The 26,649-nt window shown below is 39.9% G+C and overlaps 1 protein-coding gene across 3 annotated transcripts in view; it reads left to right on the top strand.

The window, feature by feature from the left end:
• KLHL13 (kelch like family member 13) overlaps window positions 1-24,912 on the top strand; it is a 58,515-nt gene extending 33,603 nt beyond the window's left edge. For all 3 annotated transcript variants that reach the window (XM_065729393.1, XM_065729394.1, XM_065729395.1), the window contains 6 exons: window positions 6,254-6,395; window positions 7,536-7,668; window positions 7,767-7,963; window positions 13,512-14,307; window positions 20,265-20,378; window positions 22,445-24,912. In XM_065729393.1, coding sequence (XP_065585465.1) covers window positions 6,254-6,395; window positions 7,536-7,668; window positions 7,767-7,963; window positions 13,512-14,307; window positions 20,265-20,378; window positions 22,445-22,932 — 1,870 coding nt within the window. In that variant the 3' untranslated portion in view covers window positions 22,933-24,912. The remainder of the gene's footprint in view (window positions 1-6,253; window positions 6,396-7,535; window positions 7,669-7,766; window positions 7,964-13,511; window positions 14,308-20,264; window positions 20,379-22,444) is intronic.
• Window positions 24,913-26,649: the final 1,737 nt, after the last annotated feature.

The following is a 26,649-nucleotide window of genomic DNA, read 5'->3' as shown; positions in this document are numbered from 1 at the left end:
TTTCATGCATAACTGTGCCCAAGCTGCAGTTAGAGCCAGGAATCCACCCACCTCTGCTTACTGCCCCTCAGCTTGTATCCGTGAGCTATCCTTGTCATTCTTTGCTGATTTTGGTGGGTTTGGAATCCTTTATCCACTTCTTCTGGCAGCCTTAGAGCCTACTGAGAGTAATATGCAACTTCCCATGGCTTGTTTTGCTGCACAGAAGCTGTTTTTCTGCCCTCATTGAGCAGTATTGTAGAATATTAGAGAGCAATCTGATTTTAAAAGGAAGGAGGAGAAATGGATGCAGGAGCACCAGTTTGTTTAATTCAAGAAACTATAAGCTTTGTACCTTTGCCCCTTGACTGTAGATTTCAAAGGACCCAGCATAGTACTGAGCAAATATTAAAGTGTTCAGCTGTTAATGCCCTTATAACCTATAAAGGTCAGGTGTGAAAACTTAGATATTGGAACATATGCCCAAGGTGAGTGGTGCTGCACTAACTGCTGTAGCTGCTTTTGAAAACTGCAGCTATAGCAGTGACAGCGTGGTGCTAATTCACTTGGGGTAAAGGTCTGCACGTTCTGATTGCAGCAGCCCCTTTTGGGTGAGCAGCATGAAAATGGGGTTTTAAGAAATTATGGTAACTGGATAAGTACAAGTGTTCCTTGTTACATTATCAGCCTCTAACTCATCCATTAAAATGATGGCTTTTAAACACGCATGGCAGGTCATCCTTCCAGTGCTGTTGTGTTTATCCTGCTCCTAGGTGTTCAGCTGCAGCAGAGTGTACAGAATATGACACCAATTGCCCTGTGCCAGTCCCTGTAGGCCCTTAAAGCAGGAACAGAAATTTGAACATTCTGGTTGGTTTGCCAACCTGAACCCCCCCAAAATTGCCTTGTCTTCCTCTTCTGGTTGAGGTCATGCTAAACATACGCTTGCATTCCTTATGATATCCTTTGTAATATTGTCTGGTAAGAAATCCTTGCCATCTGATGAGGTGGATTAGCTTTACAGGGTTACTGATACCATGAAGGAATGAAGTTAGAAACTCTTGTTTAAAAACAGTAAAAAGATGAAATGTATTGGGGGCACAAGTGCGAAAGTTGTGTATTTACCAGAGTAAAGGATGTCCTGGAGTTGTGTTGTTAGAGGATTGAGGGGAAGAAATGTGAAGAATAATGACTGTATAACTTGTTCCTCTTTGTTATACTGATTTTTTTAGAATTTCTAAATGGAAGTGTTGTGAGGTGATCTTATACAGTGCTACCATATCATCGGGCTCCTCAGTGGTGTGGAACTTGTTGGGTAACTCCTGCATTCATTACTTAGGGAGCTAGAGCATCTGTTTGTAATGGGAAGTCAGTAAGACTGGTGATGCTCAAGCTTTTTTGATGGACTATGCATATAAAACAAAGAATTACGATATAGTATCGTAGAGTTTCGTTGTATTTATTAGGCTTCTCATTCATTGGTTTATTAGCAAAATACACGCACAGCTGCATGCAGAGCAGCCCTGTACCACTCCATATCTTAGATAGATATCTTATAATGGAGTAGTACAAAGTTTTGTTGCCAAATACCACGTTCCTGGCATGTGCCAGAAGTGATTTCTGGGGCTGCCATTTACCACTGACCAGAACACTGCAGTCATGGCCTGCTGGATGGTAATTTGACAGAGAAAATGAGATTATAATCCTTTCAAAAACAAACCATGGAGCTTCACCACTTAAAGGAAGCACTGTGTGGGCAATAAGCTTGGAAAGCTTCTCCTCGGTTCCTCAATAATTGTGAGTTTCAATTGGAGAGCCCTAAGTAACCTCTCTCCTGACTTTTCCTAACCATGCCCTGTACTTCGTATCAGCAAATCATTCATCTGCTTGAAACCGGTGGAAACATTCCCAGTAACATTGTAGTCGCTGTTTCTTGTCGTGCATGTGAGAGTGACTCAATATTTCTTTCAGGATGCTTTAAGAAATGGTTATTCACATTGTTGAGTGCTGCACCAAGTGGTAGCTCTTTTCTCTAGGCTAAAACACTCCTGTCTAACTTACCATAGGTGCCGCTGATTTCTGCTTACCATAAGTCACTTGGATGACTCTGCTGTTTCAACAGGTTGATATTTGTGGAATGCTTTAGAAAGCCATTTGCCTATTCCCTCTGAATCACGTTGTCACTGAAGCTTGTTCAGAAATACTCTATTGGGGTGCTGGAAACTAGCACCTTTGAAAGGAAGACATGGATGCTGGGGATGCACTCAGCCCTCAGCAAGCCTCCACTTTGATCCTGTGATTAAATAATACTATGGGATTTAAACTTTTCCTCCACTGAGGTGGTGATTAGCAGTGATTGCACAGAAAAAGCATACTGCACTATGAAGTAGTCATTGTGGCTTTGTCTGTTTGCAGTAGTTCAAGAGCCTTACCAGTATTTCTTCTGTAGCTTAACATTTGGCTTAGTCATCTTTCCAGTTGCTGATTGCACAACTGGAGTATTTAGTTATAATTTCACACCTTTTACCAGATGAAAAAGATACCTTTATATGTAATAAATGGATTTAGTGGGCAGTCTAGATCTTGTTACTTATATAATATGGTGAGAAGCAAAGCTATTGTCATTCAAATTGACAGGGGCAATGAAATTAAGCTAAATAACATCCATCCAATGCACACTGCTTTGCGTATTTCATTGCTACATAGTTATCAGTTGGGGGATTCACTTGGAGTGATGAGAAAGCAAAGCACACTTGGTTACACTGGCATAGGAAAAAAAACTTGAAAGAGTTGGCGTGAGGTTGAAATGAAACTCCTGAATGACAGCTTCTTCTGTGATAGCAACTAATTAACCTCCTGTGGCTTTCCCTAAACTGCTGAGAGGCTGCAGCAAGTCGCGAAGCTGCTCTGCTTTGCTATTGCAATGCTGATACTGTGTGCTGAACTCCAGCATCCCCTTGTTCTTAACGCTTAAAATTGAAAAGCCCATCCAGAGCAGTTGCATGCGTTGAAAGTGATGTGATGTCCACGTTTACAGCAGTTGTTGCATTGTCAGTACGTCTTGTTGTAGTGGTAGCTGCCTCCCTCAACTTTCTTTTTAACTCAAATTAAGAATGCTACAGCTGTTCTCGTTTAATGACTTCTATTGATCAGAACAATAGAATTAATTAGAAAATGAATTAGCTTTCTTTTTTTGGTGGTATGCTTTATTGTGATATACTGTGCTTGCAATAAAGTACCAATCAATATATTTGCATTCATTATGATCTAATTAATTATAGTACTTAGCAGACCTATGTTAATGAATATAAATAATGCCTTTGGTAGCAGCATCCAAATGTGGCAGATGTACTCTTTTAATTGGGAATTCAGTCAGATATGAACGATGTTACCTGTGTGTTCTGTGTGTGAATGGTGGAGATATTTCTGAGGATTCAATTTATAGTCCCAAAACCAAAGTTATGTTCTGAATCGTTCGAAATTTCTCTGCAGAGCAGTTTTAAATTTGTCTTGTATGTGAGGCAGGACCCCTTTCTGCTGTTTTGTATGTTGGTGTTATGCAGTATGGAAGAGCTCTTGCATTTTTACTTTGTCTCATAAAGATGGATTTCTGGTCTCATGTGCGGATAAATGTTAACACTGGTGTAATGCCAATGACATGCTCTGAATTTCTGGTCTCTTTGGGAGGGCTCTTTCTTACCCATGAATGTCACAGGACTTGGATTCAGGGGATCAGGGCACTGCTGCCTGATGAATTGCTGACTTGTGTTATAACTTTTGCTAAAATGAGCTCCCAAATGTCACTTCCTGCATAATGGGGGAGTGCTGAGCCTTTCCAAACTGTTAAACAAACCAGAGATGAAAATGGTGTGTGCTTAAATTAAAAAGGAACGAGTAAAAAACAAACAGCCAAATCAACAGGAAGCCAGTTGTTTTTTATTGCATCAGGAAGAAGAGGAGTTCTTAAAACAAAGATAAACAGCAAGCAAAACCCAACCATGTAATTGTATCCATGGTTTTGTCTGAAGTTGTAGAACCTTCCAGAAAAGAACACAGTGCTGTGATTGACTCAGACAAAAGGTTATAGATATCAGACAATGACACTGTGTTGAAAATCAGGTAAGGAAAGGATATGGCCACAACTCCGGAGTGTTGGATGGATCTCTTGGAGTGCTGCATAGATTGTATGCCCTCTGTTGGTTATGCAGCAGTAGGAAGACATCACATGCTATAACAAACCTCATTTGGACAAAGCAGTGGAAGTTTTATATTACTTCCTTTCAGAGATTTACATGAAATGTGTGCATTGTTGTCTTCCAAGTTTAGAACAAGGCTTTTAAAGCCCCTTCATAGGACAGCTATCTTACGTGACATTTCTGGGAGGTCTTTCAAGAGCAAATACTGTGACATTCATGTCAGGTGACTGTGGTCCATCTGCACCCACGCTCTGACATCTCCCAATGTGACTTTATATTTCTTCTCTTGGAAAGACATCCAAATTCAAAGACTAGATGTCCCTTGAAATTGTTAGCGTTTCCTTGATGAGACTGTAGTCAAGCTTTAAAAAAAAAAAAAGCAAAACAGAACATTGTAGAACAAAGTGAATTTAGGTCATGAGAGACTGCTTTGCTGTTGCTGTTCTATGCATTTATTGCATGGAAAGGAGCTTGGAGAGCACTTCCAGTTAAGACACACGTAATTTTCTAAATCACACTCTGGATTTGTTTTACAAATACAGTGGCTCGGTTTCAAACAGGACTGTGTTGCTTGCTGCAGTACATCTGTGCTGCTTAATTTCTTTAGATGTCTCACTACTGGGTTGCTACACTTCAAGTCAAAGCTAATCTCAGTGTGCCCTTTTTCCTGCAGTCTGTTTTGTCTGTATGCATAAAATCTCCCTGTTTCAAACCCATGGGCACTGTTGAATGGTGAATTGGTATGAATATGTTTCTATATCTGACCCGAGTAACCATGGGTTTGAGCAAAGCACAGTGCTTGCTATCAGAATTGCTCTGCAGTTTCAGAAACTGCTCTCTGTAGGCAACGTGACCAAAAAAAAGTTGTTGGGGGTGAAATAGTTGTTCAAAAAGAAACCAAGCACTTTCTGAAGAAAAAACACTGGTTTTCAAACTGCAGACTCTCATGTCATCCTTACACAGCGATCCCGGTCAGTGGGGAAAAGACCCCAAACCCAAATAACTGAAACACATTCCTGTCACTGAAAAGTGATTTCTGAAACTAGCTCAGAGGCCGATGTTTTTACCTGCATGCTTAAAATCTGGTGAGTGTTTTGTATCTGAGATTTGCAGCATTTACTTTAAGTTGCTGTTGAGTATGTGTTGAAACATGGAATCTTTATTAATAATTAAGCCACTAATCTACAGGCGGGAGAGTTTTCTTTGCTAATTAATATTGTGTATATATGCATTAGAGTGGTGTGCATGCTAATAGGTAATATGTATTAGCTTACAGAATTCGTGGGACTAGCAACATTTCTGGAGAGGAAATTTATTTACGTTTTATAATAATTACAGGTTAGGATAATTAGAATCTCATATGCATATCTCTATGTAAATCCAATTTACATCTCAAGTTGCAAGTGGAAGGCTAATAATGGAGCGGTAATTCGTAACAGTTCCACCTAAATTAGCCCTTTCCATCTGAATTTGGGCAGTAATTGCTTGGGATCAACGTGTGACAAACTTTGCACAAGCTAATTTTAAATTAAGGTTATGAAGTGGTTGCCTCTAGTAGCGAAACTGAGTATTGTGTCCTGAAGGATTTCTTGTGTTTCTAAAAGGAGCTTTCAGCTGAGACTCTACTAGTTATTTGCTATTATTCATGCGTGAGCAAGATGATGTACGCCACAAGAAGGAATTCACTGAACTTTAAAGTCACATTTAATGTTTGAATCTTCTAGCTTTCCTCTGCTGTCTGATGCAGTAGTTGATTTTGAAAATGGAATGAGACTCCTGCAAGCATCCTGAAGTACTTGGAGCAGACATGCATATAAGTGTGCAAGGCTCTTTATCTGGGGGAGGGAGCCAGGATTTATTGCCAGTAAATGAAGTTTTTGAAATGATGTGGTGTAGGTACTTTGCTTCCTTAGATTAGCTGAAGAGAGCCGAAAAGAATAGATTCCGTTGCCTTCTGGTTTTCTTGACCTATAGCTTCTGTTCTGTTACTTGTCATCCCAGAACACTGTGGTTTTAATGCAAAAGAGCACTTAATGAAAATGAGTTTGATCGTAAGATTTTTCTTCTCATTTTCTTAGATCTCTGGTGGAAGAGGAGGATCCTCATATGAAAGTTTCTCTTGGTAGTAGCGATATGGGCGTCTCTGCCCATCTGCAGTCTTCAAAGACAGGGACCACAAGATTTTTCACCAGCAATACTCACAGTTCCGTGGTGTTACAGGTAATTGAATATCTGCATCATTATAAATACGTACTGAGTATTTGGGATACTCTGATACCTGTACTCAGCAACCTTCCCTGTATTTGTAATTCCTCAGAAGTCTCAGATTGTGTTGGTGTGCTGTGCTGGCAATTCTTGTGAGCAAGCACGCTTGTAATTTCTTTTCCTGCAAGTTAAAGGTTCCAGTTTTAGGAATCTTTAGTGTCTACTCTATTTTCATAGTCTAAGTATATGCTACAAGCAGACTTCTTGAGCAGACTGTGGACCTTTGTAATTCTAAAGATACGGACTTTCCTTAAGAGGTCTCAACTCTTAAATTACATGAGATGAGAGGCCAAGACTTCTCCAGGCATTAAATCTAAAAAGACAGTGTTCACCTTCTTGTTAGTGTGAGGGAAAAAATGTCTGATGACATGCTTGGTTGAAGGGAATCATTTTGCTGGAGCTTCTGTTCTGTAGTGTGTGAAGGAGGCCAGCGTTCCATGCATCTTCTACTGTGCTCAGCTGGGAATGTCTTTAGAGGAAAATCTTACTTTAAGGTGCTGCTGCAGATGGCTTCCTTTTCTACTACAGTTAGCTATTATAAATAGTTTAGAATAGACAGCTCTTTTTATAGTTTTGCCTTGTAAACTTTGCTAATAAATTTGATAGGCAGTGAACCAGACAGCAGCTTTCCTTTCAAGTCTTGCTATTTTACAGCCTCTTAATTTGTGCAGCACTTAAAAGTGGCAGGGAACAGATTTGTATCTAGAGTGCACATGTAGCTGGACTGGATAGGTTAAAAAAAAAAAATAATACAAGTGCCTGCCTTCAAATAATTGCTGAAATGTATGTTTTCAAACAAATTCCTTCCTGGAAATAACTTAATTAACTGAATAAAGCAACTTTCTGAGGTGCAGGGTACTTTGTATTCTTCAGCCACTTATAGAAAATGTTCTGGTTAAGCCTTCAATGAATAATTCTCATTGAATATATTAGATGTAATTATTGTAAAACGACAGCTTATTCCTCAATGACTTCTTGGTACTACAATACGTATGCAAATGAAATAAAAACTAGTCTTTACATAAAGAAAAGAGAAACAAATTCCCACTCCCCTCTCAAATCAAACGGATGCTTTGCATTGTGCTCTCCTTGCAGGGTTTTGACCAACTGCGAGTGGAAGGTTTGCTTTGTGATGTGACCCTTGTTCCAGGAGATGGTGATGAGGTGTTTCCTGTCCACAGAGCAATGATGGCTTCTGCAAGTGATTACTTCAAGGCGATGTTCACAGGTGATTTTTTTATGTTGCTTTGAAATTTGTACATGTTTTTGGAATCACTCAAATGCTATCAAAACAATTTTACAAACATTCCTATGTGTCTTTCTTAGGAGGAATGAAGGAACAGGACCTAATGTGCATTAAGCTTCATGGTGTCAACAAAATAGGTCTGAAGAAGATCATAGATTTCATTTATACTGCAAAGCTTTCCCTTAATATGGACAACCTTCAGGACACTCTGGAAGCTGCCAGTTTTTTGCAGATTTTACCTGTTTTGGACTTCTGTAAAGTGTTCCTTATCTCTGGGGTAAGACTTACTACTTGCAGTTCACACTTATAAAAACCTGCTTACATTTTAAATTAAAAACAGTGACATGGTAGTAGTTAAACTGTTTCACCATTGTTTATAACTTGAATTCACAGAACTATTTCTATGCTTTATTGCAAGCTTTGTGTATTGTTTTTTAGTATGAGCTTGGTATAAATACTTCTATTACTGTAACTAATAGAAGGATTTTAATGTAGGTGCAGATATTAATTTCAGTTCCCTGGTTCCTTACTTTATTTCTTAGTTCTTGTCCTCATATTCTATATCCTTCCATTAAAAAAAAAAAGTCTTGCTGAATTAAACTGAACTCAAAAAGTAGAGCTGGCTGTTGTGGTCTTGTTAGTGTAATTTCTTGAAACCTTTTTGTTTTTGTGGGGTGGTGCTTATGATAGTAGCAACTGTCATGGAGTCTTCTACGCTATTATTCTTGTAAACCATTGGACTTGGTCTGTCCTCTTAGTAATCCCTTTAGAGGGTATATTTTAATACAAAGATGCTACAGAAATAATTATAATAGACAGATACCAGAATTTTATGTTCATTTCCATGTTATGCTAGAATTGAAAATGGCCTTGTATGGCTATTGGGACATCTAACAAATAAAGTGCTTTGGTATGCAGAGGACAGACTCCAAAGCAGCAATCATCTCTTCATTTACTGTCAGTGTTTGTTAAAAGAGGAATATTTTGAGGCTTGTAGCATGGATGCTTTTCTGCAGTTGAAACAGACAAAAAGTTTACCGTTCAAACTAGCATGCTGCAGTTACAGTGCAACACAATTTTTACAGTTTGGTATCGTATTGTTTATTACAGAGATTCAAATCTCAAGTCATGCCCCTGATGTGGGAGGGACACTGGTAACAACCTTCTTTCAGAAACAACATCCTCTGTTTCACGTCTGTGCTTTGAGGAGTGCTGTGCTTTATTCAGGCTGAACATCTGAGCAGTTCTTGCAGTTTTCTCTATATTATATGAACAAAAACCTCTTTTCTTGCTACAAGAACATGACAGCTTTTAGATTCATCTCCTGAAGTGCTAACCTTCTCATGCAAATTTTGTCCAGAGTTCTGTCTTCATGGACAGGGAAAGATATGATGAGAAAATGCCCCATCCTTCTATCTGAATGACAACATACCATGTTCTACGTGAATTGTACTGCTGGCTGAATCTCTTGTAATCCATAATAAGAAACTAAGAATCATTAATTTAGTATGGATTCAAAAATGTGATCTCTCCTGAGAGCATGTAAATAGGAGGGCTGAAAAACACTGCTAAAAGAAACCTGCTTCATGGGAGAAGTATAAGATGCATCTAGGTTCTATAACACAACTATTTTGTGTTTAGTTTTGGCATACTTTCTAGTTGCCCAGTTCTTAGAGTTGCCATACTGTTTCATTAATACTTTTCAATCCCATGCGATCTATTCTGCATCATTTTTTTTTTTCTTTTTACCTTCCAAAATGAGGCAGTGTGCCTCTGTTGGGCTTACATTTCTATAAAACACCAAGTTGGATTAAGGGCTTGGTGTTTATAGGTTCAAATTAGTGACTTGGTGCAGCCCCCCTTTGATGGGAGCTGTGCCACAGCTAATTCTTGGATTCCAGGGCTTCTTCACTGCTTTCTGCTCTGACCTGTTTTCACTTTGTTCTTTGGCTCTTTGCACTGTCGGGGCAGGGCAGTGCCTGTGAGTTTGCTTTCTTAGGGAAAGAGCTGCTTTGATCTTAAATTGCAATTGTTTAGGACATTTTTCATTGTTTGAATGCTAGTTTTCTGAAGGTTCCTTCACTTAGGATGTTGACGTGGTCTTTGATCTTGCAGTATTTTCTTAAATACTTTGATGTATACTGATATCTGAGGGGATTTCAGCTCTTCCAGCCCGATATAAATGTTTCTATATCCTTCTGTTTCAAAAAACGTGTTTTCATTTGAGGTGATGTAGTATTGTAGGGCTCTTTGAACAACCTTCCTCATTTGTCTGCTTGCAGGATCGTCCCCATTCTGTGGGAGAGTGGGACCTGACACTGGGGCTGTTTCTGCCAGGCACCAGAAACTGGCCTTTCCTAATGTGGGAATATGATAAATTCCATTTTCAGAGCTGGTCTAATTTCTGTACTGTTAGTTTTCCACTTGCATATGTGGGAGTTCACAGAAAAATTTGGTATTTCAGAGGAATGCAAGTTTAAGTAAACTTATTCTTTATGCAGCCTTTAATGTGGTGCTTAAAAGTTATTGAAGTGAAAAGATATGTAAATATTTTGTGGTATGTGACTTGAGAACTTGGGGTGATGTTGCAAAGAAAATGGAGTTGTTCTGTGGGGTGCTTGGACTTCAAATCATTTTGCTCCATATCCATTTCTGTAGTATTTTATCATCAGTTAAGTTTTTACAGGAGCTTGAGAAGTGACTGTTCTGAAATTCCAAAGAATTAAGTCAGCTTGTTTCTAAGGGCACTTTTGCATTAGTTTTTTTTCAGGCTATAATGATATAGTACTGAGTTGACATTTTAAGTATTTTCTGGAATTTCTGCTGTATAGTGAGCAATTAACAATGGGTAACGTGACCAAGTGGCTCTGCACAGTAGCCAATGCCTGGGAAAAATACGATCTACCCAAAGTTCTCAACACCGTACAGCGTCGTTTCGGTGTTTGTTCAGTTATGGTTTTTTAGCTGTTTCTATGTGATTACCTTTTCTATTTACTGGATAGACTGTACAAACAGTTGCATTCTTTGGTGTTTCCCTTCCTCCCATTCACTTCAGTAGGATGGCCAGCAGTAGCAGTTCCTTCTGTTTCTTGATGAGCTCCTGTTTGACTGACTCCTGCAGAGAACAACTTCTGCACCTCTCATAAGTATCATAGCATAAGTCACACTTCTGGAAAATGAACAATCAAGTAATTTCTTCAAATACCTTTATTGTAACTTAACCTGTCCAATTCTGTATATTTGTGTGAGTAACTATTGCATTTTGTTCTGAAAGATTTCGACTCAGGACTTTGGAATTTCTAGTATATTTTTTTTTACTGTAAATGTTTTTGCAGTATGAATTAGTGGGATGCCTTGGTATCACAGAGTGGAGTGAAGCTGATAATAGTGTTCTTTTGGTGAGGAAAGTGAACTTTGAGATACTAAATACTAAATAATACCAGATTTGAGTGGTAGCTTTAGTGAGAATAAGCTAAAAAATACCTAATTTCATAAGTATAATGGGGAGGGCTTGTAAGTGCAATGCAAAAAGGATCCCTGATTACTGTCCAATCCCATTAGGTTAATTAAAGCAGTATAGCATAGATTTTATGAGAAGTCAGGGGGCACTGGGAAATGCTGATGTGATTTTCATCTGTCATTAATGGCATGTGATATGTCAATAAATTTCTCAAGTGCAGGCATTCCAGGAATATATTCAATTGCATAGATCTATCACGTAGCTTGGTTATGATGTATCAATTGGGATGCAAGCACTGGGACAAGCCTAAAATAGTCTTGAATATTGGGCACTTGAAAATGGATGTGCATTCTGCAACATGTAAATTTTCCACTGCTAACTGAATGCCTGGTACCAGTGCTATGCAATTCTGTCCTCTTTTTTGCTTGTTCTTCCTCCTTCAAGTATGTCTTTTCTGAATATGCAGTAATGTTTCTACTTACCTTGATGTGGAAAGCTTGCTGTCTCTATAGTTGGGTGCCAGTAGGTGTATTTTCAAAGTAAGTTTTTAAATGGCGTAACGTTACGGAAGGAGTAAAAGTTATGATATAGTATGTAATCAGTTTAAGGGCTTTTTTCTAATGGTTTATTTTTATTATCCATCTTGAATGAAATTTTAGGAGTAGGGTTCTCCAGTTTCATTTGCTTAATTCGCATTATGCTGTTACTTCTATTTATATGTGTTATAAGGGCCTTAAAGGAAATGCACAGTGATTTGGTACTGTCTCTCAGTAACAGCTGGAAGACAGACCAAAGTGTTTATTGAGTAACAGAATGTTTTGTTAGTATTGCTAGCTGATTGTTTTGATATAAACAGTGTGGTCTCCTACTTCAGTAATAATTTGTGTATGTTGTATAATAAAAATCCGGACAGACTGCCACACATTCATCTTGCAGACAGGACTTGATTGATTTGTATTGGAGATAAGAATGAGATAAGAATAAGATACTGGAACCTTTGGTTCTAGGAAGGTGTGTCAGAGTTGTGAATAAGACTGTGACTGCAGATATCAATTCTAGGATAAGTTAGATGAGTTTCCTGTGAATAAAGAAGTCTGCTTTTCCCATACTCATTAACTTTTGGAATTGCCTATTGTTAAAGGTTAATGATAGATTGAAGTAATGTAGTGCTAATATGTAATCTGTCGTGACCAGAACATGTTTGAATGTTTTTGAGTCACAATCATTCTTTTAGTAACTGCAAGATTTGGAAGCTTAAATTCTTCTGGAATTACAAGTAAGATGATCCTAAAGCTGTCCTGAAGTGTCAGCATTGAGTGGAGTTGGACATGATGTTGGCTTGCCTCTGCAAGGAGACTGTGAAGCGTGTGTGAAAGAAGTTTGGGGTAGAATATTGAATGCAAAAACAAGGTGCACTTCTTGGCAAGAAGTGTCTGGGAACGGACTTGCTTGGCATATGTAATGTAGGTCTTGCAGAACTGGAATGAGTGAATTTGCTAATGTCTTTGTTCTTTTCCATCCCTGCCATCTTTTCCTCCCTTTGTCTTGAATCTTGAAGTGTAAGAAGGATGTAAGAAAGGCAGATTCAGCAGCACTGGAAAAGGTGTGAATACCAAGATATGGTCATTTGAGTATTGAATCCAATCAGGGTATGATCCACACCAGAGAACTTTGTGCATTGGTTATTTCTAGGGGAAATCCTATGCTAGTTATCTAAAAGATTGCTAGCTTTGTGTTATTTTTGATTGTTACATCTGTAATTTGAACAGCATGTAAGACTCAGTCAGTCTTCGTTGACCAGACATGTAAAGTTGCAGTTTTATTAATTTCTGAGGATTATATTTATGGGATTTAAGCCTGTAAATAAATTGTCCATAATACACAGCATTGTAGAGGTAACCGTGCCTTTCTGTTCAGCTGCATCATAGAGTACTTTGCAGGTTGGAAGGGACCTCAGAAGATCCCAGCCTTTCATGGGAGAAGGGATTATGACAGTAGAAGTTTAATAAGGTTGAAGCAAGCCCTACTTTTTCCATAATTTTCTGCAACCTTAGGCTAATCAACTCTCCTTTAACTGTATTTTCCATGTTTCTTTCTTATAAAGACATTTGCACAGCATTTCAAAGGTGAAGTGCTGTATAATTGCTATGTATCATCGTTGCGTAATGCATCTGACATTGGCTCTCCCCTTGCGGTCATGAATATATACATCAATTGAATATTTATTTGCTCATGTGAAAATCACCCGGAGCGTTGTGAAATGATGAAAATACTGCTGATTCCATAGAATTCATTCAATTCAGCATCATCATTTAGACACCAAATTAAGGATCTGTTTTGATTCCTCTTTCTGTTTACTTATTAGGTTTCCTTGGAAAATTGTGTTGAGGTTGGGCGAATCGCCAACACATACAATCTCACAGAAGTGGATAAATATGTTAATAATTTCATCCTAAAGAACTTCCCTGCGTTATTAAGTACTGGTGAATTTGTGAAACTCCCCTTCGAACGTCTTGCCTTTGTGCTTTCAAGTAATAGCCTTAAGCACTGCACTGAACTTGAACTCTTCAAGGCAGCTTGTCGCTGGCTGCGGTTTGAAGAGCCTCGAATGGAATATGCTGCAAAGCTAATGAAGAACATTAGATTTCCTTTGATGACACCCCAGGATCTCATTAACTACGTTCAAACAGTGGACTTCATGAGAACTGACAATACCTGTGTAAACTTGCTGTTGGAAGCCAGTAACTACCAAATGATGCCATACATGCAACCAGTTATGCAGTCAGAGAGAACTGCCATTCGATCAGACAGCACTCACTTGGTAACGTTGGGGGGAGTGCTGAGGCAGCAGCTGGTTGTCAGCAAAGAGCTACGGATGTATGACGAAAAAGCCCACGAGTGGAAATCATTAGCTCCCATGGATGCACCAAGGTACCAGCATGGCATTGCTGTCATTGGAAACTTTCTTTATGTCGTTGGCGGCCAGAGCAATTACGACACCAAAGGAAAGACAGCAGTTGACACAGTCTTCAGATTCGATCCCCGCTACAACAAGTGGATGCAGGTCGCGTCCTTAAATGAGAAGCGCACCTTCTTCCACCTAAGTGCTCTCAAAGGACATTTGTATGCAGTTGGTGGTCGAAATGCAGCGGGTGAGCTGGGTAAGCACTTGTCTTGAACCGTGACTCCTTGCCTTTCTTTTTAGTCCTTGAAGTAATCCGCTGCCCCGTGAATGAGGGGGAGAAGGCAGAGCTTGTTGGCATGCAGCTTCTTTCTGGAAGTGCATAGATGCATTTGTCTGGATGCTGCTAGCTGTTTGAGAAGGAATTCCATACAAAGAGAAATTAAAGATATCTGCATCTCACGTCCTGATGGAAAATATCCAATCCCTTCAACTTTGTCATCAGTGTATCTGCATCTATAGTAGTACGTATGAGCTGTGTATGCACAGCTATGTAAAAAAATCACTAGTTGAGCTGAGAAACCAACCCAACCCTCTTCACTCTTGAGGAAGATGCAACTTCCTCTGAAAGGTTCCAACTGAAACTCACTGTTGTGGGAAGGTTGTGCTTTAAAAGGAGCACATTTCCTGGAGCAGTCATTTTGAAATGCTAGTTGGGCTGTCTTTTAATGCAGACTAATGAGTTTTGGATGTCTTGACATTCTGTGCTTCTTAAACCACTTAAAATGTTATTTTTTTTCTTGTGACTACGCAGGTAATGTACCATTAGCATGAATGACTGTTTTTTCCCCTCCTTCATCTCACTCCTTGTCAAATGGTTCTTAATATTACACCTCAAAGTTTAAATTAAACAATTTCATGGTAACTTTTAAATTAAAATATCAATAGTGGATGGCCCCTGTGAACCCACTGAGTCTTCCAAAACAAAAGTGTTAAAAGTTTACACCCAAATCTGGGACTGTACACTCTTGTGAATTTGTCTCAATGCTACAGAATTGAAATGTTACAGTGATTATGCTTGGCATTTAGCATAGTAATGTATCTAATATGGGTATAATGTTTCCTTATTCTGTTTGCTGCTTTATCCCAATACTCAGCTGCCTTATTTCTTTAGTAGCTGCTAAGCCCTCCTTCTTATAAATACCAGTAAATAAGTATTTACTTGAAGCACTGCAGAAGTGAATTTGTTCTGTAGCAGCTTGTAATTTTCAACTAATGCATCTCATCTGTTCAGATGAATGCTGCTTTGTGATCTTATGGCAAGCTTTTAGGAATCAATGCATTCTGCTAGTATGACCCAATGCAGAACTAGTTCTGCTTGAGGTTTAAAATCCAATCTCCTTGAAATGAGATTTTAAAATGCTTTCCAAAAACATTCATTGGAAACTAGTCGGCAAAAACTCATTTTCTTTACCAGTATTCCTATGCAAATCAGGAGGTTCTCATACAGGTCCCTTTATCTACCTGAAACAAGTTCAGTACCCTGTAAGAGTTGTGTAAGCTCATGTGTATTTCTCCTTGCCTTGAATGTCAGAAATCCTGACATTCATTGGGCTGTTTTCTGCTGATATTAATTAATATCAGCCAGTCAGATTACTCACCTTATGTATTGTACTGATGGTGTAGAATAGGATTGTAAGAATGTTGGTGGAAAAAGTTGCTTGGCTGTTACTGAGCCATTGCAAGCAGTGCTTAAAGCAAGCTTTTAGTGCAGTGTTTCTCTTAAATCAGATCAAGCAGTATCAGTCTGCTGACCTCAACTCTTCTGCAACTTTAAAACACAAAATCTTTCACTTGTTTAAAAGGATTCTGTAAAGATATCATTAAAATACTGCAGCGATTTCCTCACAGAGCTGGGAAATGTCATTGGATCATTGTGGGAAGAGCTCCATAAATGCTAAGTATTGTAGCTGTCTCATGCTTTGATTCAGGGCTTCGGTTTCTTTTCTTGTTAATTGTGAGGCAAGTCACTTTTCATTTTCATGTTTCTTTCATAAACCTTGACAGCTGGAAGATGAAATCCAGCTTAAACTTTCCATTCTCATCAGAGCAGAAAAACTTCAAGCTTTCATACAAGAGAAGGTCAGGTGTGTGTTGGACAGGTATTAAGGAACTTGCCCTTGGGTTCAAACTAATTTCAATCTGTTGTAAGAAGAAAAATTACAGAAACCTCAATCCAGCTTTCCAGAAGATCACCTCTTACGGAAGAGGGCCAAAGGATTCAAGTTACCAAAACGAATTTCTTTTTTTTCCCCCTCCTCCTGACAAAGTCATGCAATAAAGATTATATATTTATTTGAGACTCTACAGCAAGTCTTCCCCAAACAGTTCTCAAATGATCGGTCTTCTGAGGATGTTTTAAATATCACTTCCTACTTCAGTATTGTGTGCTTTAGCAGTAATAAGTGGATGCTTTAGTATGTTTTTATTTCTGGAAGAGCTCAGTTGTGCCTGATGCTGGTGGAGACTGCCCCTTGCATAGGGAACTTTGCAGTTAGTTGTTTTCCTGATGTTTCTGCTGTTGTCTCTGCTGTTGTCTGACTTGACTGAAGTTTGGCATTCACTGTGAGATTCTCCTGAGTGCTTTGGAGGATGCTGGGCTGTGTTTGAACCACAGATTCATCATGCTGCAATAAAGGCAGAAGACTACTCATAGTTTAGGGAGATTTGGCTATGTGTTGTCCTGACCCCTTGCCCAGTAACAGGGAAGGCATTTATTTTCCAGGTAGCCCCTGTGATGCTTAACTCTGAGTTTCAAGCAGTGTCTTGATTTTTTGTAATAATAAACACAGTGTAAATGCATATATATATATATAATACATATTTGTATGTATGTTGTTGAGTAAGAAAAAAAATCTGCATTGTGACCCTGTTGGGCTGTTTGCTGCCTGTGTAGTCCTGTAAATATCAGACCAAATTGAGAACCAAAGGACCTCGTGTAAAAGCTCATTTCAGAGTGACTTCTCACCATGCTAGGAGCCAAATTACTTAGGGCTCTGCTTAACAAAGTGAGCTTTGAGTTCTACAGCAGCAACCCATGTTGTAGGAAATATAACTTGAAAATTCCAAGTTTTTGGATACTGTGCACAGTTGCTGAGTGTGCAGCTGTAATAAACCTCAAGACCCTTAAGAAACTACAGGCCAAAGTGGTCAATATCTATATACTCCTCAAATATAGCATCACAGATGGCAAAATAAAGTGAGGGCAGACTGAGCATCCTCTGGGACTGCCAAAGCTTTGTGTCTTTTAAAATGAGACCTGTCTTCCCTGTGTTATTGGTAATGACCAGAGCAGGAGTTTCACTGTTAGAACATAAATAAAATCTGATTTGAATAATTCATGCTCTTGGGAGGTGAAACCATCTGTCTCATCCTATAAAAATATATGCACTTTGGTTCAATAACATAGTTCTTTTGAGTGAACTGCTCTGTGAACTGTGTTCAATCCAGAGGTGATATACAGAATTGCTTCTTAAAATAACAGCACCTTTAAGCAATGCTGGAGGGTGTTTTTTTTTTTTTCCCTTTCAGGATGTTGTGTTAAAGCAAAGATGGAATGACCTTGCTGGGAAGCAGCAGCACGACAGTGCAGAAAACCCAAGCAGAACAGTAGGCTTTTCTCAGCTCAGAAGTAATTAGCGTGGTTTATAGCACGGTGGATGTGAGATTGGAGTTCGGATGGTTTGTCTGAAATTCTGTCAAGCAGAGCTTGATGTGTAGTGGTGTTCAGGAGAATTTTGAAGCCTCGTCAGAAGTAAGGGGTCTTGAGCTCAACAGCATCTTTCCTTAGAGAGCTGATGTCTTCACGGTGTGGCAGTAGCAATGCCAGCTGAGTGATGTGTACCCATTTTTGCAAGGTGTCTTCTCCTTGTGTCTCATAGTGGCCTTCTGACTAAAGATTCTCTCAATTAGGGCCCGTAGAGCAGTTTGAGAGAAACAGTTGCCCACTGCTGAATGCCTTATTACACTGTCATGTTCTGGTTGCTGATGGCTTAGTGATTTTTGTACATGCTGTGCTTTTCCTGCTTCTGTACTGCATTAGAAATGTAAGTTCCTCACCTCAGTGCAAAGTGTAAGCACTGTGGGAAAGAGGATGCCTTTGTTTCTGTGAAAGCAAGTGATGATTTTGGTGCACTATGGCAGCTAGCAGGAGGTCGGGAGGGTCTGCTGTCGGGGTGCAACTGGGACACCTATAATTACTCACATCTGATCTTCTGTTCTTGAAATTTCTGCATATCTTTGCTTTTCTGATTGCAAAGTAGAACAGAGTAGAAAGGAGCTTTCCTCTTCAGAAAACGAGTATTGGAGGGGATGAGTATGTTAACACAAAGATCTTGGAAGCCTTTGAGAGCTGGGCAGATACTGTGCACAGTACTGGGATCCCACTACTCAAACACAGTTTGGATTGAGATATTGGGTTTATAACCAACTTATGGAATTGGTTTTGTGTATGTACTTTCAACTGGGTAAGGTTCTGTCTCCTGCACTACTAATGTTATGCCAGTGTAAATCCCTGATGGGTGTAACAAGTCTGCAGGATATTAAATGGGGAAAAAAACAACAAGCTTTGTAAGGAGAGACTTTGGACTTCAAGTGAAAATAAAGGGTGACTTGAAGCTTTTATTTGCAGGAGAATGCTTGAATGCTTTTTCTTTTCTCCTGCATGTTTTTCACTGTCTCTGTGTACGTAGTATGAAAGATGTATTTCCAATGGCTGAGATGGGGCTGTTGTGTAAGAAGGCTTGGGTGGCAGGAGGAGAGTTCAGAGAGGGAGAGACCCCTCAGAGTGAACCTGGAAACCTGACCACCCCCTGGACAGGTCGTTGAAGTAGTGCACAGGGACACTTCACTTACTTTATATCACTTCTGTATTTTTTTTTGTCCATCTTGCACATTTAAATTTCAGCTCCTTTGGGAGGGACAGCTGAAAAAGCCCGGAGTGCTGGAGCAGCTTAACAATTCTCTTGAGCAGTGTCATTTTTTTTTAATCTTGCTCAGTGCCAAAGCAGTTCTCAGATGGTGTTCCTGACACTTGAACTGGAAGCTTTGAGTTGGAGCGTGTGGTCTCCTTGGGGTGCTAACTGTATGGAGATGCAGAGTACCCTGTTCTGCAGCAGTAAGGAGGCTATGCATTTTAAAAGGATCAAAAGGTGATTCAGAAGACCACTGTAACACAGGCTTTACTAATTTTTCCTTGACCAGGGTTCTTTTGGAGGTAATCTGAGGCTGTGGTTTAATTTATCTCTTCCGAAACTCTCCAAAGGATTTCTTAAAGGCAGATCAGCAGTTTAGGGCAAGGTACCTTGTAGTCACTGTATCAGTGTTATTGACCTGATTGCTGTGCTTCACTACCACTGCAGCCTTGTAGCGATGCTGTAATGAGTTTCTGCTTTTATAACATCAAGATGATCAGCTTCTGTGTTCTCTGTTGATAGGAAACCCTGCACTGTCAGTCACCATTGCTGATTCTATATAGCTGCCTGGGACTTGATTGAATGAAAGCTTGTTCTGAAGCAAGTAAAATGCCACAGATTGTATTTTGTGTGCATAGTCCACAAACACCTCTCTCAAGTGTTATTTAATAAGCTTTAGCATCTGATTCTTAATTTTAATTATTTAAAGAGATTTGAATAATTCTAGGTTAACACAATCATTGGTAATTGCTTAGTGCCTGGAAGGTCACTGTATTACAGGTTCTTCAGGATCCTCGTGTGGTCATATGGTAATATCCAAGCTGCTAATCTCTACAGCTTGCTCAGGTTCTCTGTCACTCCCCCAGCAGATGCTGAAGGAAGCTATCCAAGAGGCAGAAGTGGAGCAGCTGGATGCACCCAGCTTGGGCACTGTCCCACAGCTCTGCTTCTGACAGGGTTCTTTAGCTCTGGGGCAGGTTTTGTATCACATAGGATTGGGAGAGGGATGAATGGAAGGCAAGAATGCAAGATTTCCTTCCTTTTTGTTCCCCCAGGACGATGCTTGAGGCTTTTTTGTATTGTCTCTATACATAATATTCAGTAATTCCCTTAACTGTCAGCTATACAATGTTTCCTATTAATACTTCCTGCATTTATGAATATATTAATGCCACTGCGACTGTATTGAAAGCCAAATTACCATGTTAGATTCAACATTCATATTCTCATTTGTTTTAAACAGCCACTGTGGAATGCTACAATCCCAGAATGAACGAATGGAGCTACGTTGCAAAAATGAACGAACCCCACTATGGTCATGCTGGAACTGTGTATGGAGGTTTAATGTATATTTCAGGTAATTCCATGGGATCGTGTTATTTCCATGAAACAATTGCTTATCTGACTTTTCCTGTTTCATGGAAAATGGTGAATTAATGTCTTTTTGCAGTGTGTTTGCCATGATACAAATGGTGACACACATTTGTATGAAGCTGAACAAATGACATCTATAGTGCAGAGTCCCAGAGAGTGATTTCCGATAATGTTTCACATTTAGATAATAACAGCTTCAAATTGCAATGCAATTATTCACTTAGCTATCACGTTGCTATCAGAATGCCACGTTAGTGCCACAGAAAGATACAATAACCATTAAACAAATGACCACTAAACACATCCTTATTGATATGATTTGAAAGGATTGGATATCTTGGTGTTTTGAAGACTGCCTTTATTGAGCTGACACAATGGGATAAGTTCTGACAGTAATCACAGTTTACCAAGGTTATCTATGCTTTCAGTGTAAAAGACTTAGTCTCATATCACCCAGGTTGTAGCTTCACTTTGTTCTTCACTAAAACTGGAGGAGTAGGGTTTCTGAAAGTCTCGTATGTGCTCTCTTAAGGAAGGTTCAGTCTCAGACTTGGTGGTCAAGTTGGAGCAAGGCTAGTAGAGATGTTTTTCACTGCTAATGGGAAAAACTAGATCCTGTAGGTTAGTGTCTGGTGTCATCCACAGGTCCTTTCTGTGATCACAGAAGGTGAAAGAAGAATGTAGTCCTCTGTATGGTCTGTTGCTGTTTTAAGGGGTATCCTCTAATTTCTAAGCTGAAATTCTGGGCAGGAAATGGGAAAGATTATCCATCTGTAGACAGCTGTGACGTGGTGCACTGAGGCCAGCTGATTCTCCAGATAATTTGCATGGAAGGGGCTTTGTGCTAGTAGAGAAGGAGGAATTTATTTCAAAATTTACCATAAGGTACAGCTTCACACTTGTGTTTCTGTGCTTAAATCCATCAAGCTAGCTTGTAATCACTGTTCTGCTGTTTGTGCTCTTTTCTTGTTCTGCTTGTCTTACTGCAGGCAGAGCGTGTGTGTGTGCCTCCCTGATGTGACTGTTCCTATAAATGCTATAGATTTCCCACATTTTTCTTTCCCTCTTCCTATAACCCTCAGTTATCTCCATGAGTTGAGACACGTAAGGGATGAAAACATGAAGATCTGATTCTTTGTCATTTCTTCATCATGACGTTAAGGCCTCTGCTCTCTGACAGGCCACCAAGCCCTGTCACTACCACGGCTGTCAAGAAGTGTCAGGGCTTTGCAGTCCCTCTGTTTCTCCTGAAGTTATTTTACTCTCCAAGTACCTCCTTACGTGGTGCCTGTAAACACTGTGTGATCTGTCAGTTAATCCAGGGATCGTAATTCAATGCTGAATGGTTAGCACAGCAGGAGGTTGTTCAGTGGCAGCATTGTGTGCATTTTTAGCACCTCAGCTAGTTGTATTACAGTCTGAAACGAGCCATAGCCAGTATGCCTACCAACTTTGATTGCATGATCAGTAGGCAGGTCAGAATGCAGGAGGGTGGAGACACTTCATCTGCTGATGGGAAATCAGCCCACGATTTCCTTGGAAGCCTCTCCAGCAGCCTTTGCAGGGAACCACTAAGAAGGTGAAAATATACAGAACCGTAGGCACTTACTACTGTGAGGATATCTGAAATGTCCTCTCCTCGGTTTAAATTGTTGGAAGGTTTCTGTCTGTGGTAAAGACCTCTTAAGATGTAGTATCATTGAATCAAAACTTGGAAGAGAAATGGTCTTCTGTCTTCACGGTGTGAAAGAATATTAGCAAGCTGAACAAATACTTTCACCAGAATGAAGAATGGGTAACGAGTTTCTCTTCTAATCTGCCACAATCTTATTATATTATGAAGTACTGCAGAAGGTATGGTTCCTGTATTCAGATTTGAAGGAAGAAAGTACATTAAAATGTAATTAGAAATGGAGTTTGCATGTGGTACTAATCTAAGCCCATGTGAAGGAATTTTAGCTAAGATGGAATTAATAATATAAATGCTGTTGCAGTTAATTATTAGTTGTTATGGTAAGCACTATTCTAATATGTCTAATTCTTTTTTAGGGGGAATTACCCATGATACTTTCCAGAAGGAACTTATGTGTTTTGACCCTGACACAGACAAATGGACTCAGAAAGCTCCGATGACGACAGTCAGAGGTCTGCACTGCATGTGTACTGTAGGAGACAAGCTCTATGTTATAGGTGGAAATCACTTTAGAGGAACAAGTGATTATGATGATGTTCTAAGCTGTGAATATTACTCAACAACTCTAGACCAGTGGACTCCAATTGCTGCCATGTTACGTGGGCAAAGTGATGTTGGGGTTGCTGTCTTTGAAAATAAAATCTATGTAGTTGGAGGATATTCTTGGAATAACCGCTGTATGGTGGAAATAGTTCAGAAATACGATCCAGAAAAAGATGAGTGGCATAAAGTATTTGACCTTCCAGAATCTCTCGGTGGCATTCGAGCCTGCACTCTTACTGTTTTCCCACCAGAGGACAATACGGGGTCACCATCCAGAGAATCTCCTCTTTCAGCACCTTAGGAGCATCCCTTGACTTACAGTGTTGTAGTAACACCTTTGCACTGCATCATGGAGTCTAGTACTTTTCTTCAGTAGTTTCTGTTAGGCTTAGCCTACAGCATTTGGTACAATTACTGGGAAAAAAAAAAACCCGATGTTGACATTTCTTGTGCTGTTTGTTTGGCCTAGGATGTTTGTCAAGTGGTTAACAGAAAAACACCTGTACTCACCCAAGCGAAGCGTTTAACGAATGAGAAGATACTGTGGGTAAAATGTGTGAATTGGGTACGTTATTACTACTGTGCATTGGGTGTGAGGTACCTCGCAACTGAATTTGGAAACCCAGTGAGTCAAATTTGAAGAGTCTTGTATTGAATGCATTCTTTCACTAAATTTCATCATTGAAATCCTTTCCCTGTTCATTTTTGACTGCAAATTACAAAGGGAGGTAGACTGCATCAGTGTGAACTGTCCCAAGGTGGCCAAGGGACCTGAGCTACCTCCCTCTTTTCAGAGCATTTCTGACGTATCTGTTGACCCACCTGAATCTGTGGGTTCTTTCAGAGCATATGAAGTTTCTTAGGCAGAGGGAAGAAATAAAGAATTTTAAACATTAGTACTATACAGGAAGCAGACCTTGTAGGGGTCAGGAGTTTTTTATAACATAAGGAGAGGTTTTTCCTGAGTCAGTTAAGTGATGCTTCGAGCAACGGGTTAAAAATACTTGGGTGTTTTTGAGTCTCTTCAGGAATTGGCTTCTGCTTGTGTGGGAGCACACGCTGTAACTAATGGAAATTCGGTGCAGCTGTATGTTCTGTTGTACATCTGTACTGAATATAGGTGGATAAGGGCTAGAAACGTTCACTTAAGCCACTGAATTTGACCAAACTGTTCCATCAGTTGAAATTGAGTCTACCTTTTCTCCTTCACTGTTGAGACGACTTGCATAACGTGTCCTCTGTATAGTCTCTGTTCATAGGGTTATTCAGCACAACGTGCAGCTTCAGCAGGAGAGCTGCTTTTGCTCAGTGAACTTGGACTACCACGTTTTACCTTCGTTTGTTCAATAAAACTTTTAACTGCAGTTATTCAGTCTAAGCTACCTCATGAATGTACTTGGTTTTCTTCCTCTGCCTCACCGTCACCAGGATACGCATTACGTATATCTGCGTGGGTAGATTAATTTGCTAGGAAACCAATGCAGAAGCGATCGTGACTGGGTATTTTTGACCTACTTTTAAGAACCTATTTTGGCCTGACGTGTCCATTTTATCGTTGAGGACTATGGGGGGGGGGGGGAACCCCACAAAAATTGTCCTAATTCTTTCCTTGGACAACTACTGATTGCGTGCAGCCGTGCAAGTTGTATGGAGTCTTTTATCTGCTCCAGAATACAGTGCACTGCTGATAAATGGTAGCTGAGTGCTTCCCTGAGGCTAATAACATCATGTTTTTCCTGAACTTCCCATCGTGTTACAAGTGTTTTTCCTAATGAACACGGTCATAGGGGCATCATCTGGGGAAAATTGTTTAAATCTGCTTATTTTATTGTGCTGCGTATTACTGATAACCATGTAAAGCTTAATAGACTTGTTGGGAGTATGCTGTTTGTATTTTGTCCTTTGCTTGATGAATCAAGCAGCAGTATTACAGTGTCAGTTTTTGAACTATTGATATTTATTCTTAATGCAGTTTACCAGTTATGATCACTACCAAAATGTATGTGTAAGCCCTAGGTTTTAATAACTGTTTTGGTTAAAATCAAAAGCAGTTCTTCCTCTTAATAAAAAAAAAAAAAAACAAGAAGAAAAATAAAACTGAATTCTGTGTAGCTGTGCGAGATCATTGCAGGTGGAAGTGCAAAACTGGTGGGACTGGGGTGCAGCCAGGCAGTGCTCGTGGCCCTAAGGATGCTCTTTGAGTGCAAAGCACCAGGTATCAAAATGTTGTTCTCTTGTACTCATCCCTCTCCTCATTCACTTACAGGGTTTTAGAGGCTGCAGCTTAGAACCTTGAAATCTATATTCCATTTGGGTTTTTCTCATATCTCCCCCTGAGTTTATGTTCATAATTACATTAGTCAATGTCTGCTCGCTTGGTTTGGAAAGCAGACACCAAAGGTTCACCAAATAATGCTGTTTTCTTCTGTAAAGCTGTATAAAATGGTTTTGCTTGTGATGTTTTTTGACTGTACCACAACAGAACTTCTATGTCTGAGTCTATGGCTGCAGATATACGGATGTATGGTGGTGTCTCCTTTAGTTTGGATGAAGAATAAGCCCACTGTGGTATCTCGTGCCAGCAGTGTGGACAATAAGCAGCTGCTTCCTTCTCAGATCTCAAGATGTTCACTTTCATTTTGCAGTACCTGAATCAGGGAAGTATCTGGATAAAAGCAGGTAGTAGGGATTGGGATTTATCCTGCCAGCTGCCTGCAGTTATGGAAGAAAAGGAAATATCAGCTACTGACTGGGAGGAGATATGTATGGTCTGTTCCAAAAGTAATGCCTCTCATTTTATTCTGTTGGCCCACGGCATCAGTGGTGGCGTGCAGCTCTTGTTTGTTGCTGATGAAATTGCACAGCTCATGGTGATGACTGTTGAAAAATAGGATCTTGTATCTGAGAATGTGCTCTGCCAGCACTATTGACATAGCGTTACTGTGCTCTTTGTGTCTGTGGGAGCAGCTCTGTGATGCCCATGGCTGTTGTGCAGCCTCCTCTTCCTCAGCCTCAGGGAGATGGAGTCGGTGGAGGGAGGAGTGCAGGAAGCCCCAGTGGCAGCTGTGCCTGCCCTGTGTGAGCAGGAGCAAGCAGGGCTTGGTTCTGCAAATCCCTTCAGCTCCCCGGGAGAGAGGTTTCATTTATTTTAATCCTCATTTGTTCATAGGAATCATTTGAATCTTGGCTCTCTGAAACATAGGCTGGACTTCAGCTCAGTGTTTGCGTGTGAGAGGATTTCTAGGCCAAACCATACTGTGTTTGTGCTCTTCAGTCACTGATTTTGGAGCAGATCAGATTTTCTCTCCAGTTCCTGCTCAGCTGCTAAATATTTTACATCATTTTGTCTTACTCCAAGCAGGCTGGGGCACACAGAGGCCGAGCATTGAGAATATGACTGTGACCTCCTCATGTCACTAAGCATATGTCCTCTGTAGCACTGCTGATGAGGAAAAAAAAGATGCAGCCCTGTTTGCTCCCTCCTTCCTTGCTTCCTCCCCGAAGAAAACTCATCCTGTTTGTAAACATGTTCGTGTTAGAACATTAGATCTGGGAGTTTTACAGAGATCTGTTCTTTCCCTCCTCATTTTTGCTGTCTATTCCCAATCAAGATGAATTTTTTAGTCTTGTGTTAACACCATATGGCGTGAGAAGCCATGCATCTTGTGGCTTAGGATAACTCCAGAAAAAAAGACTTCTTAAGGAATCACATTTTGCTTTCATATTCCATATTTGTATCTATATAAATATGGATGTTCTGGGATCTAGCTAACTCGATAGAGATGATGCTTGCCATATGGTCGCTGGGACAAATTCCAGCTTCAGTATCACTGGCTGAAGCAAAATGAAATAGTTGCTATTTCGAGCAGTATAAAATGAGTCTGTCAGTTAGTAAACAAGTTAAAAATTAGAGAATTTGCCTTTTATAGGGACCCACAGTCTTGAGTTTTCCACCCCATGCTCCGCACAGCATTGGGTTTGCATGAACATCAAACCCTGTGTTCATCTCGCTCCTGTC

This window comes from Cyrtonyx montezumae, unplaced genomic scaffold (genome assembly GCF_038088225.1).
Source record: "Cyrtonyx montezumae isolate F1298 unplaced genomic scaffold, pur_monq_1.0 scaffold_11, whole genome shotgun sequence".
NCBI classification, from domain to species: domain Eukaryota; kingdom Metazoa; phylum Chordata; class Aves; order Galliformes; family Odontophoridae; genus Cyrtonyx; species Cyrtonyx montezumae.
Note: the sequence above shows the minus strand (reverse complement) of the source record. Positions and strands in the feature narration are given on the sequence as shown.